This window comes from Lissotriton vulgaris, chromosome 11, assembly GCF_964263255.1.
Source record: "Lissotriton vulgaris chromosome 11, aLisVul1.2, whole genome shotgun sequence".
NCBI classification, from domain to species: Eukaryota; Metazoa; Chordata; class Amphibia; order Caudata; family Salamandridae; genus Lissotriton; species Lissotriton vulgaris.
Genome location: NC_141699.1, coordinates 656,892,014 through 656,912,005, shown reverse-complemented (window position 1 = coordinate 656,912,005; position 19,992 = coordinate 656,892,014). Strand labels below are relative to the sequence as shown.

Here is a 19,992-nt window from a genome sequence, read left to right as displayed (position 1 = left end):
CTTTTCGGTACGTCAGTTCTGTAAGATGATGAAGACATTGCTTTTCAATTAACCAACCTACCCTAAGTAGGGCTAGGCAAACACACTTGCTCAGCACCGGGATACCCTTGCGGATGATAATGTGCTTTACAAATATACATAAACATAATGCAATGCATTGAGACTGATATTCCCGCCCACAAAACAGAATCAGTCTCTGGTTGGTGATGTAGATGTTTGTAATAGCATTCCTAAAACTACTGGAAGGTTCTGTGATGTCATACTAATCCTAGTGATAATTAACAATACGAATGTGGCATTAAAGCAAATTTAAGTCCAGCAGGATCAACTAAGCCTTTCATTCAAATGAGAATGATACCCTAAGTTAGGCTATATTGAATAATAGAAACACCTGTTTTGTACAGTGTAGAGAAATAGCATACCAGTGAAGTAAAATGGCATACGAATGGCAAGTTCTTACTATTATGTGTGGTAAATGTGTATGTCTTGCTGTGATGTCTTAATGGTATCACATTTTAATATTACAATTATAACTAGTGTTTCAGATAATAACAGCACACACCAGAAACTGTAACCATTATTACAAATAATCAAGTTCATTGTTCCCATAAGTTTCTTACCAAGTATACTTACTCTGCATTCACTAATTCACCAGTTTCTCTCTTTCCAAATCTCCAAGGTGGATAATAATTGATAGAAACATACTGAATGTGACTAAATGTAACCTCAACTTGATTGATAAATTTAAACTTCCTGCTGAAGCTGAAAAAATAAAAAAACAGGTGATTACATATGTTAAGCTATCTGTGATACACTGAGTCAATGCCCTAATGGTTTGCAAAAACATTGGGAATTATATTTTATAAAAGAATATTATAAATGGAAAATACAACAAAGAGAAGATTGCGTGATTATTTTACTTCCACTTTTTTCAGAAATGGGAAAACAGCAAATTCTATTTGGTCTGTAGTTAAGGAAGAATAAAACTCATACAATAAAATGGTTAATTGTCTTCTTAACCACTCCAATTTAAAATGTGTCAGTCAAATGACATCAATCAATTACATCGTAAACAGGAATAATTCTTTGATTACTTACTTTTAATCTCAGTGGTGATCTGTTTACTTCACTACATCTTCCTCATCTCTATCCATACATCACGAGGTGAGTTCATACACCTAAAAACGGACACATCTCTGCCTACCGAAACTCTTATAATAAAGATTCTTTAGTCAGACATGGACATATGTCAGTTAAGACATCTAAGAAGAAGCTCCTTACCAGCGCATAAGTCTCTAACTGTATTCTCTTCTGACACATTAGTCCCTCCTGCTGCTACTTCCATTAAAGACAAACCCGCCTACCAACTAGCAATTGGATGAGCTGATGCAGCCCGTAAAAGTATGAGTCAAAAACACAGATGGTAGTTACTCACTAGAGCCTCTGTAAGAAAAGGAAGAGTCAAACTGGGCCAAAGGTAAGTTGCGAGGAGAGGAACGATAAAGGGATGCATGTTACATTATTGAATGACAAAATATAATTCTTCAATAATATTGCATTGTTGAGCATACTGAATACCACAATATTGCGAAGGTAAGCTTACAAATTTAAGAATAGATTATTAATTATTCTTAACTCTAAACGTATATACCTTAAAAAATATATATTTTTTGAATATAGAATAAATCTTTTGCCATGCCTAAATCTTCGTTTTTAGTACCTTTAAGTCACCCCTAAGGTAGGCCCTAATGGCTAGTAGGGCAGGGTGCACGGTATTTAAAATTTAGTACATGCATTTCGCTGATTACTGTGGAAGCCAAAATACTGGCAAAAGTCCTGGCTAATCTGCTTGAGACGGTCATTTCTTCCCTGGTCCATCCGGATCAATCCGGTTCTATTCCGGGGACAAACACGGCCCCTAACATACGGCGTTTACACAAGGTGTTGGCACGTAGGGAATATATTACGGAAGACGCAGTGGTGTTATCTCTGGATGCCTCTATGGCATTTGGCTCAATAGAATGGCCATATTTATTTTCTGTCCTAGAAAAAGTGGGGTTAGGCCCTAAATTTATAGGTTGGGTAAAACTGCTAAACACTGATATACAGGGACAAGTGAGGGTCAACAATTACACGTCCCGGACATTCAAGTTAGAAAGAGGTACCACACAGGGGTGTCCCTTATCCCCGCTGATATTTTCTCTCATGTTGGAACCCCTTGCGGCGTGGGTGCGACACGATGTGATGGTGCAGGGGCTGCAGTGGACAGGTGATGTGGAAGACCGAATATCTCTGTATGCTGATGATATACTGTTATATCTAGCCTCCCCATACAAGTCTATACGCGTAGTGCTCGACATATTCAGAAATGTTGGGAGATATTCGGGGTATGCGATTAACTGGCATACGCCGGTGCATTTTGTGCTGCGGGGCCAGGTCCCTCGGCTCCCAGTTAACTGTACCATATCGGTGGCGGAGGAGGGGTTCCGATATTTGGGGGGTTTTGTCACATCGGATCGGGTTCTTATAGTTCCAATTTGGCTCCCCCACTTGCTCGATTATGCGCTGATGTGAAGCACTGGAGGTCCTTGCCTCTTTCATTAATAGCGGTACAAAAGGTACATTAACCCCTTCCATGCTAATGACAAGGTCAGCTCGTCATGGGTGTTACCTGCGCTGTGCGTTTGACGAGCTGACCTTGTCATGAACAATGGAAAATGTCCATTTCCAGCGCACAGCGGGAAAACCCCATAGCAGCCAAGGTGTTAATAGGTCGCGCTGCCCTCTTTAAAATGTTATTTAACAACAAGGGGAGGTGATGGACAGAGTTTCTGAATTAAGCAGAATACTCTCACCCAGTCAAGAGATCAGGGCTAGATCCAACACCGTTTTTTAGCTCACTGCACCATCCCAGCTCAGAACCTGGCTATATGCAAATTAGTCTGTCCCTGTTCCAGTGCATGATGGGAACAGGGCAAACCAAACTACCAAGCCAATTCTTACACTGGGAAGGAAACAAGCTCCCGGGGACCGGTTTCTGGCATTTCAGCCGTCGTCGGCCCGGTTTGCTTGAATCCTGATGGTGCAATGAGCAAGGGACTCACATCTGAGTATACCCTTCCACGCTTAGGGTGGACAAAATATTTAACAACAAGGGGTGGTGATGGACAGGGTTTCTGAATTAAGCAGAATACTCTCACCCAGTCAAGAGATCAGGGCTAGATCCAACACCGTTTAGCTCACTGCACCATCCCAGCTCAGAACCTGGCTATATGCAAATTAGTCTGTCCCTGTTCCAGTGCATGATGGGAACAGGGCAAACCAAACTACCAAGCCAATTCTTACACTCAGACATGAGTCCCTTTCTCACTGCACCATCAGGATTCAAGCAAGCCGGGCCGAAGACGGCTGAAATGCCAAAAACCGGTCCCCGGTAGCTTGTCTCCTTTCTGGTGAAGAATTGGCTTGGTAGTTTAGTCCGCCCTGTTCCCATGATGCACTGGGCCAGGGACAGACTGATTTGCATATAGCCAGGTTCTGAGCTGGGATGGTGCAGTGAGATACATAACGGTGATGGATCAGGCCCTGATCTTTGGACTGGGTAAGAGTGGTCTGCCTAATTCAGACACTCTGTTCATCACCACCCCCTTTTCTGAATCGTTTTTGGCCACTATAGGTGTGGCAGGGTATACTCAGACATGAGTCCCTTTCTCACTGCACCATCAGGATTCAAGCAAGCCGGGCCGAAGACGGCTGAAATGCCAGAAACCGGTCCCCGGTAGCTTGTCTCCTTTCTGGTGAAGAATTGGCTTGGTAGTTTAGTCTGCCCTGTTCCCATGATGCACTGGGCCAGGGACAGACGGATTTGCATATAGCCAGGTTCTGAGCTGGGATGGTGCAGTGAGATAAATACCGGTGATGGATCAGGCCCTGATCCTTGGACTGGGTAAGAGTGGTCTGCCATATTCAGACACTCTGTTCATCACCACCCCCTTTTCTGAATCGTTTTTGGCCACTATAGGTGTGGCAGGGTATACTCAGACATGAGTCCCTTTCTCACTGCACCATCAGGATTCAAGCAAGCCGGGCCGAAGACGGCTGAAATGCCAGAAACCGGTCCCCGGTAGCTTGTCTCCTTTCTGGTGAAGAATTGGCTTGGTAGTTTAGTTTGCCCTGTTCCCATGATGCACTGGGCCAGGGACAGACTGATTTGCATATAGCCAGGTTCTGAGCTGGGATGGTGCAGTGAGATAAATAACGGTGATGGATCAGGCCCTGATCTTTGGACTGGGTAAGAGTGGTCTGCCTAATTCAGACACTCTGTTCATCACCACCCCCTTTTCTGAATCGGTTTTGGCCACTATAGGTGTGGCAGGGTATACTCAGACATGAGTCCCTTTCTCACTGCACCATCAGGATTCAAGCAAGCCGGGCCGAAGACGGCTAAAATGCCAGAAACCGGTCCCCGGTAGCTTGTCTCCTTTCTGGTGAAGAATTGGCTTGGTAGTTTAGTCTGCCCTGTTCCCATGATGCACTGGGCCAGGGACAGACTGATTTGCATATAGCCAGGTTCTGAGCTGGGATGGTGCAGTGAGATAAATAACGGTGATGGATCAGGCCCTGATCTTTGGACTGGGTAAGAGTGGTCTGCCTAATTCAGACACTCTGTTCATCACCACCCCTTTTTCTGAATCGTTTTTGGCCACTATAGGTGTGGCAGGGTATACTCAGACATGAGTCCCTTTCTCACTGCACCATCAGGATTCAAGCAAGCCGGGCCGAAGACGGCTGAAATGCCAGAAACCGGTCCCCGGTAGCTTGTCTCCTTTCTGGTGAAGAATTGGCTTGGTAGTTTAGTCTGCCCTGTTCCCATGATGCACTGGGCCAGGGACAGACTGATTTGCATATAGCCAGGTTCTGAGCTGGGATGGTGCAGTGAGATAAATAACGGTGATGGATCAGGCCCTGATCTTTGGACTGGGTAAGAGTGGTCTGCCTAATTCAGACACTCTGTTCATCACCACCCCCTTTTCTGAATCGTTTTTGGCCACTATAGGTGTGGCAGGGTATACTCAGACATGAGTCCCTTTCTCACTGCACCATCAGGATTCAAGCAAGCCGGGCCGAAGATGGCTGAAATGCCAGAAACCGGTCCCCGGTAGCTTGTCTCCTTTCTGGTGAAGAATTGGCTTGGTAGTTTAGTCTGCCCTGTTCCCATGATGCACTGGGCCAGGGACAGACTGATTTGCATATAGCCAGGTTCTGAGCTGGGATGGTGCAGTGAGATAAATAACGGTGATGGATCAGGCCCTGATCTTTGGACTGGATAAGAGTGGTCTGCCTAATTCAGACACTCTGTTCATCACCACCCCCTTTTCTGAATCGTTTTTGGCCACTATAGGTGTGGCAGGGTATACTCAGACATGAGTCCCTTTCTCACTGCACCATCAGGATTCAAGCAAGCCGGGCCGAAGACGGCTGAAATGCCAGAAACCGGTCCCCGGTAGCTTGTCTCCTTTCTGGTGAAGAATTGGCTTGGTAGTTTAGTCTGCCCTGTTCCCATGATGCACTGGGCCAGGGACAGACTGATTTGCATATAGCCAGGTTCTGATCTGGGATGGTGCAGTGAGATAAATAACGGTGATGGATCAGGCCCTGATCTTTGGACCGGGTAAGAGTGGTCTGCCTAATTCAGACACTCTGTTCATCACCACCCCCTTTTCTGAATCCTCTTTAAAATGTTGGCTCTCCCTCATTTTTTGTACATTCTCCATATCTGCCCGCATAGAGTCCCGGATTCCTATTTTAAAGCAGTCGAGAGTGAGCTCCGCACGCTGCTGTGGGATGGCAGGGCCCCTAGGGTAGCAATGAAGAAACTAACAAAAGGCTGGTATGACAGAGGTATAGCACTGCCTGACTTGCAACTCTATTATTGGGCAGCTCAGCTGGTGGTTGTCAACAGATCTCTCCGGTTACCTTGGGGCATTATATTCAAGGGATTGCAAAAAGAAACAGAAATATTTCGGGCCCACCTCCCATACACTGGAAATATGGCACACAGCAAATTCTCGTCTGGGGTGGGCGGGCGACCTATCTAGGGCAACGCCATTGTGGTATACCCAGAAGCTGGGCATGCTGTACTATCAGCCTAGGTTCAACAAATGGGAACTGATAGGTATTTCAGCAGTAAAAGACCTGGTGAGAAAGGGTTCTATACTTACATTTAAGAAACGTCAGAGTCAGTACCACCTGACCCAGGGGGAAGTGTACAGGTACTTGCAAATACGGCGCGCACTGCAGGCGGCATCTCCGACCCTTACGGACATACCAGAATCGTCGCCATAGGAGGAACGTTTGATGGATGGGCAACTACTCTCCAAAGCTATATCTCTCCCATATAACAAATTGAGTAATAACCTACCAGATATCTTCAATAAGCTTAGAGAGCGTTGGCAGGATGACCTGGGCCCGATAAATGACGAGGATTGGTAACTGGTTCTTATGTCCCCCAGGGAAGAAGCCATCACACTTAGATTTAGGGTTATACATCTTAGGATACTTTATCGATCATACATGACAGGGAAGGCTTTGGCAAAATTGGGATCTTGGCTTGACGACCTTTGCTTGAGTGGCTGCCAACAACAGGCTACCTTTTACCATACTCTCTGGAGTTGCCCAGCCATACGTAACCTTTGGGAGGAAGCCTCGAATCATATGCAGATGGCTTTGGGAAAGGAGGTGGCTCTGACACCACAACTGGGGCTGCTAAACATATGGGCCACAACTGACCTTACTGACATTGAACAGCAATTCTCAACATTGGGGTACACGTTGGTTAAACGGGAGATGGCGAAGGGATGGGTGGGGGGGCTACTCCACCCTCCACTACCATGTGGGACAAAGAACTAGACAGGTGCATGCTGGTGGAGACAGAGGTCTTTGTAGCAAGAGGTTGCCCCAAAGAATGGGATCGGAAATGGTCGAAGTGGAATGTATATCGTGGCGATATCTGTTTGTCCCGTATGGTAGAACTGGAAATGCGCAGAACTACAGATCGAGATGTAAGTGTTTAATGTATCTCTTAGGCCGACATATGAATGTACATGTAATGATATGAATAACTTGAAACTAGTCGTTCAATATTCTTTGTATGGCTGTCATTGAAACCAATAAAAATATTTAAATACAAAAAAATAAAAATTAGGACATGCCTTGGCGGGGTAAAAACCCTAGCATTGATTTCACTGCTGTAAGGCTATCTCTCCAAGACTAACAATTGGTTACATTATTAAACCTAATAAGTGCTAACTTCATTTTGTGACCAGATAACAAAATGCTGTTTCTACTCAAATTAATTATAATTTATAATCCTCTTTTGTGTTAAAGTTGGATTTTAAGTTAAACTTTTGAAAATAGCACTTTCAGAAAGTTGTCATTGTTCTGCCTAAAATAACCCTTCTGCCAGTGTCCTGGGTCACATGACTGTGAATGCTTCTCCTGCTGGTGGTTGTGTATTGCTTCCAGAAATGGGGAAAACAGAAGCCTAGGTGTGGATCAAAAGGGTCTTCCTGAGGGGATGGCTGGAGATGAGTTGTTCACTGCCTGCAGCACACACAAAGGAACCTGTCACCTGGCCTGCCCTTGCCTTTGTCACCCCAGACAATTTAGAGCCACACCAGGGAAAGGAGAAGAGGTGACCAGAACCAGTTTTGGGGGTAGGTCAGGGAATTCCCCCACTCAAAGACTGGCACCATGTATACAAATGGAAATTTCAGAACCTCTCATTATAGCACTCCAGGACTTGTGGAAGATTCAGAAGAAGGACGCCCGGCTGTTCTGAACCCAGGCTCCCCAGACGTTATTCCAAGGGTCAGTTGGCTGACCTCTTGTTTGAACTATACGGACAAAACAAGCTTCTAGAGGCCTCCCTGCAACTGCCCAGTTGTCCAGTACCAACTGGACCTGCTTGAGTCATGCTGCTGGCCTCTGCTGGATGGATGTCCTATCCCTAAGAAGTGTTCCCAGGTCCTGAATCCCTGACTCGCATCAGAGCATGCTCTTCCTGAAGAAAAGGTTAATAAGCAGAAGCTTTGGGCACCTCGCGACTGCTAAGTGATCTCTTTGCACTGAGAATCGACAGCCGGTGATGACTGCCAACATGAAGCTCCAGCAGGACTTGCTCATCAAGCCTACAGCTACCATCCACGATGACCGCCAACGTGAAGCTTAAGTGACACCTGCTCTTTGCGCTGACAGTGACAGCCTGTGTCCACCACCAACGTGAATCTCCAGCAATGATTGGTTCCTCACGCTAAAACACCTTCTGTCCGCTACACTGAACCTGCTCCTTTCGAGGAGAACGTACTCTTTGCAGGGATTCCGCCCAAGAACAGAACTATGCGTAGGATTAGTGGACCTTGGTGCATAGGGACTGAGTCATACTACCACCTTAGTACCATTGAGCCCAGGACCAACTAGCTATAGTGTCTCACTTGCCCTCCTACTCACTCACAGAGATACAAATGATTAGACATCCCAGAACACAACACTGCCGAATCTCTCAGGACTCGCGGTTGCAAAACACACCCTTTCGCACGCACTCTTCTACCTGTCTAAAATAAGATCTTCCAGAGTCACAAAATAGTTTAAAATATTTATTTTAACTAACATGCTCTAACATGCAGTATACGTGCCACAACAAGCAGGAAAATGCATAATACAAATACAGTCAGCATAGCAGCTAGTCCATAAATCATGAAGGGAGAGGTCATCTTGAAAAGACAATGGAGCCTAACCTCCCTCCCCTTGCTTAGAAGCAGTATTATTATATATTAGAAGATCTTTGGGTTTTGTCTGTAGACCCCATAACTTAGACTAGAGAGACGTTGTTTAGTTTGCTTGCAATACATCGTATGCCATTACAACTCGGTTGTTACGACTGCATTGTTACATCGCATATGATTACATTGCGAGTCGTTACAACGACTTGCTCTAGGGGGTAGAAGGTGTTGGATTTACAATCTAACACCTTCCCTGCTGTTGCACAAACTGGAGGAGGAATAGTAAATTATACTATTCCTAAGTCCAGCGCGCCCCCTACAGGAAGTCATTGTAATGACTTGCGATGTAATCCTATGCGATGTAACAACGCGGTTGTTGTAACGACCACGTTGTAATGGCATGTGATGTATTTCATGCAAACTAATGTCATATATTTCTTAGACTATCAATGGTAGTTTTACATCATAGGAGCTGTCTCGCTCTTTTCCCTGGAAAGGTCCCTCTCCAAGTGTGTGCTCCTTATGCTTGTATCCCACAAAATACCAAAGTACGATTTCCAAACAGCTGTATTGGTATATTGTGTTTAGGTGGTAGGGCCTGAGGAGAACAGAATAACAAGGGGCATTGTTTATCGACCTTGCCACAATGTTCAGACTAAACCCCCAGGAATTGGCAGAGAATGCACTCAGCAGTGAGTTCTCATGTGAAAAGTACGAACAAAGTCTTTGCAACAATGAAGCCATGTCGTAACTTGCACATAGCCGCCTACTGTCAGCAGAGCTCATGCTAACTTTGAGAAGACAACAATGTCCCCAAGGGCCATGTGACAGTAACACTTCAGAGGGAGGAATCTGGTCCCTGTATTTGACCCGGACTCCATCACAGTCAGCCTGAAGAAAAAGTTACTTACCTTTGGTAACGATGTATCTGAAGGAGACATATGTTAGTTATAGATTCCTTACCTTAGATTTACCCCCAGAAGTCAGACTTGATCCGGAGAATTTTTTTCTTAGCAGGACCCCTGCGCGTCAGAAGGTGGCGTCGGTCGACTCTGCGTCCTTCATCAGCGTGGTCACCAGGATGACGTCACAGTGTTTACTTAGATACCACCCTTGTGCGCTGACATCCGTTCTAACATGACTTTCCACGCCGGAAGCGCAGAGACATGCAAGACACTGACAACTGGTGCACCACAAGTAGGGCCCTGTAAGGGATTCCCTATCCCTAGAAGTCAGTCCATTATGAGAGGAGATGGAGGAAAGAAGTGAATTCTATACAAAGGACCTACTTTCTTATATCCAAAACAACCAGCACTCCACGCAGCTGCAAACTGACAATATCTAACTCGAACTCTCCTACGTTAAAAGGCAACACCTCTGCTGCCATCTACAGAAACAAAATAGTCTTAATTCAAGACAATGACGCCAACCTAGATTCATTTGAATCCCTATTCCTCACACAACGGAATGCCATCATTCATTTGCACTTTGTCCACTTGCACAACTCCCCCTCCCCAACCAAACACCCACCCTAGTGACAAAACAAAAAAATCTCACAACTAAAACCAACAACTTTAACTTTACCCCTCTGCCACCACTCTATCTGCCTCTACTACTGCCCCACACTCGGACACTAAAGACACGTTATCCAGACCAATTCTGAGGAAAGTCAATATTGAGACACCCCAACGTCTTGTTGACCCTCCTCCACCTTTCCTTTACCACAATCCTCTTTCCCACAGGCCTTTTGTGAAGGTGACCCACTAACAGATACACCCAACTCTCACAACCTACCATCAGCACTCAACAATTGTCTGAAACAAGACAAGAGTGCTTACACCACATGTCCACAATACCCATCATGAACAATATGCTATCCAATGACACCGTGAACCACACTATCACGAACAGACACTCTCCATCTCTGGATTGCCTCACACAGGACAGCTTGAAATTAAACACCCTTACCCCCTCCTCACTGAATATTAATGAGAGACTTTCTCTAATGGAAAGCCAATTAGAAGTAGTAATACAGGGTATAAACAAAATCTTAATGAACCTAAACACACATCCGGACCATGCCCAACGCTTACACCTACCACCCACCGGCACCAATAATCAATACCTGAGTCTTCCCAAGACACAGCCACACAGCTGGAACTCGACTCCTTTTATAAACCAGCCTTAGAGACCCAAAAGAACAAGTGCCACAATGTCTCTGAGAGAGGCGATGGATCTTGCCAATTCTTAAGACTCACCATCAACTAATACCTACCCCAATTCCAGTATCCAAGTAATCACTGGATTTGAGAGAGACCGCATTCCACCATGAACAATGAGGCCACCAGCTAACCACATCAATATTCCCATAGCACCTCCCCCTAAGAAACTCAAAAACAAGGGAACAACCAACTGCATGCTAATAAACTGCAGATCAACAACCAAACATGCAACAGAATTGGCAGATACCATCCTGAACTATGACAATAATATCACGTTCATCATAGAAACTTAGTGGAATGAATCCTCCTACTCAATCATTGGCATGCTAGTACCCCCGAGTTCTCAATCATCATGAAAGACAGAAAAAAACATTGTGGTGGGGGCATTGCAATCATCCACAAGAACAGTATTACCATAACTGAAACTGACACTTTCACCTACAACACATTTTTAATAACTAACCTCCACCTTAACAATGAAACACAACAAAATGCTGTACTATCACCTCCTCTACCATCTGGCAGGCAACACACTCACCTTCGGAGAAAACCTATCTGACCTGATAACACACTGCTCACTCTTGGACTCCCAACAACATAATATTAGGTGACCTCAACGCTCATTGAAACAACTAGAACAATACTCTAATCTAATCCTTAAACAAACTTCTACTCAATAATAATCTTATCCAGCACTGCAAAGAACAAATTCATAACAGAGGCTCAATCCTTGACGTCATAGCTCATAAAGATACAGTTACTATTGACCACAGCCTTCCTGTCAACTGGTTAGACCACCACAACATTCTATTTCTTATTAACCAAACGATTCCTTACTTACCTCGTACACAGAAATCCCTTCATTGGGCGAGAAATACAAGACAGATTCCCCGAGCTGACCTGGAAGAAAGGGTGATGACACTACTCCGCCCACTGCGGATAACCTCTCTACAACTGAACTTACCACACATTACGACGCAACGATGACAGCCATCCTAGGCAAAGAAACCCATTTGAAACAAAAAAAAGTCAGAAACATCCCATCAAGATCCTGGTTCAATATAGCCTTAAACTCTGAAAGAAGAAAACTCAGAGCTGCTGAAAGACTTTGGTGCACTAACCCATCCATAACCCAACTTGACCAGCTCAAAACAGAACGTAGGAAGTATAAAAACACATAAGGAATGAAGAAGCTGCCTTCTTCTTTAGTGCATTAGACAATTTAAAACACATTCCCAAAGAACTATTCAGTATCTTTAAACAACCAACATCCAAGCCACCCACAATAACTGCGAAGGACTTCAAAGAACTCTGTGACAATTTCTTTAATGAGAAGATCACCAAGATTGAGTGCTCCCTTGACGACCACATCCTGTCTTCCAATGAAACCGGACCTCCAGTAATGAAGAAAACAACTCCTTCACACACTCCTCCAGGTGCTGGAAGACATTCAATCCCATCTCAGAAGCAGTAATCACTGAAATGAAACATGTCCAAGCCCTCCTCCCACATAGCTGACCCTATTCCTGCTCACCTGCACAAAAACTGAACCAAACCCTAGTCCCTCTTTGGGCCAAGATTATAAACAGCTCCTTGAGAACCGGAGTAATGCGAGACTGTCTTAAAATTGGCCAAGTCACGCCATTACTAAAAAAACGGGCACAGACCCAAATGCCCCAACAGCTTCAGGCCTGTCTCCAACCTCCCCTTCGTAGCCAAAATACTTGAAAGATGTGTTCCCCTCCATCTCAGGCAACACATTGACAGCAACAACCTACCGGACACTCACCAATCGGGCTTCAGAAAAGGGTGAAGCACTAAAACAGCGCTCCTGAATGTTATAGATGATGTATACAAATCCCTCGTTGTAGACCGATGCTGCCTACTCATACTTCTTGACATATCAACAGCCTTTGACACGGTTGACCACAAAAATGAATCGGAAGGGACAAGGTGTCCTACAATGGTTCACATCCTTCCTACAAAACCACTCTCAACAAATAAAAATGAATTCTACTTCTGACATACCTCCTTTAACCCGGGGTATCCCGCGAAGGTCAGTTCTCTCCCCCTCACTGTTCAACATCTACATGGAGTACCTCACCATCATACTCAAAAAAGCCAACATCCCCTTCCACCTCTATGTGGACAATACCCAGATGTACCTGGAAACATCCTAAGTAGGAGACATATATAGACTAAATGACATTCTAAGTGAAGTCAGCACTGGCTATCACACAACCACCTAAAACTCAACCAAGATAAAAACGGAAATCCTTCTCATATCCAATAATGAACAGACCCCCGTGTTAAAGAATAGCTACAATCCATTGATGCTCTCAACTGCAATCTTACCCTGGCTGACTCTGCAAAATCCCTGGGAATCACTTTGGACCCACGTTGGAACATGAGCAAACATATAACGATCACTGGGAAGAGCGCATTCTACAACCTAAGACCCCTTAACAAAATCAAATCCTTCATCCCTCCCAATGATCTTAAACAGGCCCAGAAATCTCTGGTTCTGTCTAGATTGGCTACGGGAATGCAACCCTCACAGGCATGGCAAAATCTCCCTTAGCCCCCGTCTGAATAACACTAAATGCATCTGCTAGGATGGTCACCGGAGTAACGAAATACAACCACATCCCACCCTCTATAAGAGAACTAAAATGGCTCCGTTCCAACTTCAGACCTGCATGTCTACCCCACAAAGCTCTTCACACCGGCAAGCCTGCTTATCTTGCATTCAAACTCAAAAAGGCAAGCCAGAGGAGAAATGTTAGGAGCACAAACACACTACTTCACATCCCTCACAAAACTTGCAAACAAAAAACGTTGTCACGCTCCTTCTCTGGAAATTTGGAACTCCATCCCAGTCCATATCAGGACCAACCCTTCCTTCATAATCTTTAAAAGACAGCTCAAGGACTTCTTACTCAACCAAACCCAACCAACTGGATAGCAACCACGCAGCGAGACAGAGCACCTCCGCTACAGGAATCTCATCCAGCATATAAAACAATCTACCCTAGCAAGAGGGTTTCTACATCACGTGTCTTTTGATCCGCTTCTATGATCCCCTCCAGGCCTTTACCTGATTCGACACCAAACAATGCTGCTTACTGAAAGAATGTGTGTCCGTTATCATAATAATAAATGTTATAAAGCTCTCTGATATCTTCGGGTCTGGCAGGGCTATACAAGACTCTCAAATAAATAAATAAAATAATGCTTATAAAGAATCTGTTAACAATAGGGGACTTGAACAAAGAGGGCTGATCTGGTAGCCAAAGAAAGGCAGATATGGCTGCCAGATAGCCTCTAGAAGTGCCCAGAGCAGAGCCCTGCAGGGCCTAAGAAAGAAGTAACAAAAGAACCTCAGAAAGAGGGGCGGAGAGGGGATCCACAGCCTTTGCTGTGCACCATGCCACAAACTTGTTACATAGACAGGTGTATACCGTCTTAGTGGAGGGACGCCTGGCTGCAAAGATGACATTACAGACTTCGGGAGGAAGGCCAAAAGCTGTCAAATGCCGCCGCTCAATCTCCATGGAAGGAGGTGGGAGCTGGAAAGGTTCGGGTGGAGGACCGTCCCCTGTTGCTGCAACAGAAAATCCTCCCGAAGAGGCAGCCTGATCGGAGGATTGATATCCATGCTCAGGAGCTCGGGTACCAGACTCTTCATGCCCAGTCCGGAGCCACAAAAATGCCTTGTGCCCTGGGGCGATTGATGTTCTTCAGCATTTGAGGCAGAAGTGGTACAGGCGGAAAGGCGTATAGGAGCCCGCAGTTCCAATCACGACGAAAAGCGCCATCGAGCAAGTGTTGCCTTGGAAACTCCAACTCACAAAACTGCTGACATTGCACATTCTTTTCAAGTGGCAAACAGATCTAACCAAGGCTCTTTCCAGTGTTGAAAGTGACATTGCACCCACTCTGAGTGAAGATACCATTCGTGATCCACCAGGCTCCGACGGCTGAGTTCGTCTGCTCTGGCATTCAGAGAACGTGCCAGGTGTTGAACCACCAGGGTCAAGCCCTGATATTCCAGCCATGTCCAAAGGCAAAGGGCGTCTTGACAAAGAGTCCACAACCCCAACCGCCCTGTTTGTTGCAGCACCACATGGCAGGGGTGTTGTCTGTGAACATCTGCACTGCCCTCCCCTTGAGGGAGGGAAGGAATGCTTTCAGTGCCAAGTGAATCAAGCAAAGCTCTAACAGGTTGATATGGACCCAGGACTCTGCCGCAGACAAGACCTCTGATATCCGCCTCTCCCAGGTGGGCGTCCCATCTCAGAAGTAATGCATTGGTCACCACTGTGAGGTCTGGTTGGGGAAGGGAGAGTGATTTGCCTCTGACTCAATCCTGGTTCGTTAACCACCACTGCAGTTGACGCGCAGTCCCCTCTGAGATCTAGAAAGTAGTCGGAGAGATTGCCCTGATGTTGCGCCCACTAGAACTTCAGGTCCCACTGCAAAGCCCACATATCCTATCTGGCATGATCCACTAGCAGGATGCAGGAGGCCATGAGGCCCGACAGCCTCAGAGTTATTCTCACCAAAATACAGGATAGAGACTGAAACATCATCATCATAGCCTGAATATCCCGGACTCACTGTATGGGAGGATAGGCCCTAAACTGCACTGTGTCCAGAACAGCTCAGATGAAAAGGGAGTCAAGTGTGACTTCAGCATGTTGATAGTGAACCCCAGCGAATGCAGGAGGTCCACTTTAGTCTAGAGGTGGGAGACAACATCCTGGGGCAAGCCCGCTTTTAACAGCCACTCGTTGAGATAAGGGGAAGACTGGGACCACTGATCTGCGCAGGTGAGCTGCGACCACCGCCATCACTTTCAGGAACACCCGAGAGGTACTGGTAAGACCAAAGGGGAGCACGGTAAACTGAAAATGCTTGTGGCCTACTGTGAACCGCAGGTAGCGCCTGTGGTCTGGCAGGAGGGGACGTGAAATTAGACATCCTGCAAGTCCAACATCACCATCCAGTCTCCAGGGTCGAGGGCAGATAGGACCTGAGCCATGCTTAGCATTTTGAACTTCTCCTTACTGAGGAAGTTGTTGAGGGCCCTGAGGTCGAGAATAGGATGCAGGTCCTTGCCCTTCTTGGGCACCTGAAAGTAGCGGGAATATCAGACTATCTTCAAAAACCACCTATCTGATGTGATGGATTGCCAGTGGGGGAGGTGATGGCGAATCCTGCCCTCCACTGCCAGCTGATGGGCTTGAAAGGTCAGAATAGGAGGGTTGGAGGCTGCTGCAGGGTGGGAAAGTGTTCCCAGACCCGCATTGCTGGGTACCATGTCCGCGGCCATGCAGAGGCAGGGCAACTTGTGTGGACCGGTGGCTGGACTGGGTCGGACGTGTGTGGTGGGGTGCCCCTTCTGTAGCCACAAAAGGGGTGAAAGGCAGACTGTGGTGGATGGGAGGACGCAGCGAGGCCTAAGGGTCTGGCCGTAGCTCAAGAATCCTTAAAGCGTTCCAGGGCCGAGTCTGCCTTGTCACCAAAAAGGCGAGAGCCATCGAAGGGCATTTCCAGCAGAGTTGACTGAAGGTCCCCAGAAAAACCAGACATCCTCATCCAGCAGTAGTGATGAAGGGCTACCAACATGGCATTCATTCTGCCCAGTGAGTCAGTGGTATCCAGTCCACAGCAAACTGTGAATTTGGCTGCATCCCTCCCATCTGTCACGGCTTGGGAGGACGGCCTGGGTCTCCTCTGGGCACTGGGGCAGCACCTGCACAACCGTATTCCATATGGTATGGGAGTATCGGCCCAAGAGGCACGCAGTATTCACGGTCCACAGTGCCAAACTGGAGGAAGAGAACATGTGCCTCCCAAGATGATCTGCTCCCCCAGATAGGGAATCCAAGAAGCTGGAAGGGAATGCACCTTTGGAAAAAGAAGCTTGGACCATCAAGCTCTCGGAGGAAGGGTGTTGGGTGAGGAAAATGGGATCGTCCGGAGCCGGGTGGTCGCAGCGGGCAACCATCCGTTCCACAGGAACCCCTGTGTGGGCTTGGACCAGGAGCCCAGAAGGACGTCCTTGAGGGCTTCATTGAAGGGCAAAATGGCTTCTGAGAAAGTTGCCGCAAGTTGAAGCACCTCTGTCAGGAGGCTAGTCCTGACTGCCACTGTAGGGAGCTCCAGGCCCAAGGCCTCGGCTGCCCTATGCACCACCACTGATAGGACGTTCCCTCCTCCGTAGTCACAGTAGGGGGAGAAAGCAAGCCAAGGTCTTGGAAGGTGTCCAGACTACTGGCATCATCTAATTCCTCTCTCCAGTCGGTTCTTCCAGCTGGTCTGTCAAAGGGTCCAGGTACCCCTTCCAGTCCTCATTACCACCCTTAGGAACAGGGAACACCTGGGATGAACAAGAGAACAAAAGTACTGTCCGGTGTCGGAGCTAACATCAGTCTGGCTCCAGGTACATCTCAAGAATGAGGGTGGGGGCGGCAACGGTCGAGTGTGGGGGCAGCACCGGTTGAGAGTGGGGGCGGCACCGGTCGGGGGGGGGACACAGCAACACCTGGGGCGTCTGTGCCGGGATCTACACCAGGGAAGGTTGAGTAAGGTCAACTGGCATGGATCTAGATCCAGGCCTGGATCTACAGGGGCCCTCTGGGGCCAGAGATGCCGGTATCGAAGGCCCTGGTCCCCCAACTGGCTCTGAGGGACCCGAAGGCATACCAGCAGATTTGGGCTGCCCAAATATACGGTGGAGGGCTTCGAAGAACTTACAAAGCTGGGCAGGGGACGTCCCGGCACCTGGAAACGGGGGAAGGCGCAGAGTTGTCCCTGCAGCAGGCGCCAAAGGGAAGTAGTGCTTTTTCGCCAACTTCTTGTGCTTCGACTTACTAGAGTAGTGCTAAGATTTAGACAAGGTGTGGAGGCTCCGCAACCGTTCTCGAGACCTTCCTCTTGAGCAAGATCGGGAATGATGCAGAGCCGAATGCCGGGCCTCTAAGAGCCTGCGGGACCACTCCTGCAAAGACTTCAGATTCATTGGCCGGCAATCGGTGCACTACTTTGCATTGTGGTCGCACTCCAGACACCAGAGGCACACGAGGTACGGGTCCATCACAGACAACAGTCTATGGCCACTAAGGAGGGACAGCAGGAAGAGATTGAACTTCTCCATGATCTCCTCTCTCAGGCCCCTGTTGATCGGCAGTTGATGGAGTAGCCTTGGCAGGGAGCCACACTGAACAGAAGCAAGCTGATTCCACGAAAGTCCTCAATCAGTTCACCCATTCGTTTTCTCTGACTCCTAGTCAAACCACCTACTTTACTCAGTAAAAGGACACAGGTGAAAGTCTGCCTGTGAAAAATAGAATCTAAAGACAGCATGACCACGTCAGAGATTGCATCAGGCCTGAGGTCCTAAAGATGCTGGAGATGGGGGTCATTAAGCCTTCAGATAGCCCTTGGCCTAGTCCAGTAGTCCTTGAGCCAAAACCTTACACCCAAAACGGTAAGAGAGGGATGAGGTTTTGTGTGGACTACAGATGCCTTAATGCAGTCACTTGGACTGAGTCCCATTCAATTCCCAGGGCAGATGAGCTAACTGATAATCTGGCTCAGCCAAGTATCTTAGTACATTTGATCTGACTGCTGGCTACTGGCAAAGCAGACTCTCTGAGGATGCCAAGCATTTTCAACCCCTAGTGGGCATTATCAATTTATTGTGATGCCTTTTGGCTTGAAGAATGCACCTACCACAACATTTCAGAGGTTAACAAAGAAAATTCTCACTGGTCTGGATGACTATAGTGCAGCATGTCTAGATGATATTGCTGTCTTTAGTCCCACCTGGGAGGATAACCTGGTCCACCTCAGGAATATTTTGGAGGCCCTGCAAAAAGCAGGCCTCACTATCAAGGCCACAAGTTCTGGATAGTCCAGAGCAAGGCTGTATACTTGGGTCACCTAGTAGGTGGAGGCCAAGTTCAACCATTGGAGCGCAAAATCCAGACCATAATGAACTGGGTTGTTCCCACTACCCACACTCAGGTCAGAGCTTTCTTTGGCCATGACTGGGTACTAGTGGACGTTTGTTAAGGGATATAGGTCCATAGGGACTGCCCTTAATGCACTCACCTACAAAAGGATGCCTCAGAAAGTTCAGTGCATAGTTAGCTTTCAGAAGTCATTTGAAGATATGAAGCAGGGCATTTGCACTGCTCCATTCTGCAAAGTCATGATTGCTCCTAAACCTTCATTGTCCAGACAGATGCTTCTGAGATATGGGGAAGGAGCTGTTCTACCACAACTTAATGCAGAGGGCCAGGCCCAACCAGTAGCTTTTATAAGCAGGTTGACCCTCAGAAGGGCTGGGAAACTAAGGAACCATCCAAGGTAAGTACCTAGGAACACCATGGAGGCTGTGTACAGTGTGGAAACGCAGTCACGTACTCAATAGAAGTGAACTGGAAAGTTATGGATACAGTTTTGAAGAATAAGGAACCATCCCAGTGAACCCTGAAGAAACCCAGAGGAAGACAAAAGGTTGGAGAGTCACCCCACCTGCCAATAACTCAGAAACTAGTATACCTACACCACGGAAGTCGGGTGCATAGGTGCGAAGTGATGTTGAAGACTGCTGTAGACCACAATGCAGGACTTCAGTAAAGATGCTGCTGGCGAAGACTGTGCAAAGTCCAGTGGAACCCAATGGCGGATTCATGAAAAGAAGAACATGCGATCAGAGGGCACAGAGTCTATGCCACTTGGAGGTTACCAGGAGGCACGGAAGAGCAATAACCACAGATGACGGAAGATGCAGGTGTGATTACTGGGACCTTGTCGCTGCAGTTGTGAGGACCAGGCGACGCTGAGGAACACCAGGAGTCGCTTACAAGCTGCCCCATGTCGGAAGTTGAGAACCAGAGGGTCTGGCAGGAGCACCAACAAGCCTTGGCATCAGCAACAGACCTGGAAACCGATGAAGGAGCACCTTTAGGACCAGC

At 47.0% G+C, this 19,992-nt stretch overlaps 1 protein-coding gene across 1 annotated transcript in view; it reads right to left on the bottom strand.

Moving 5' to 3' along the window:
* Positions 1-643: 643 nt before the first annotated feature.
* Positions 644-19,992, bottom strand: part of LOC147683291 (disintegrin and metalloproteinase domain-containing protein 9-like) — a 2,469,977-nt gene continuing 2,450,628 nt past the window's right edge. Inside the window, exon 19 of the mRNA XM_086944815.1 lies at positions 644-762. Within this exon, the coding sequence (XP_086800941.1) occupies positions 644-762 (119 nt within the window). The remainder of the gene's footprint in view (positions 763-19,992) is intronic.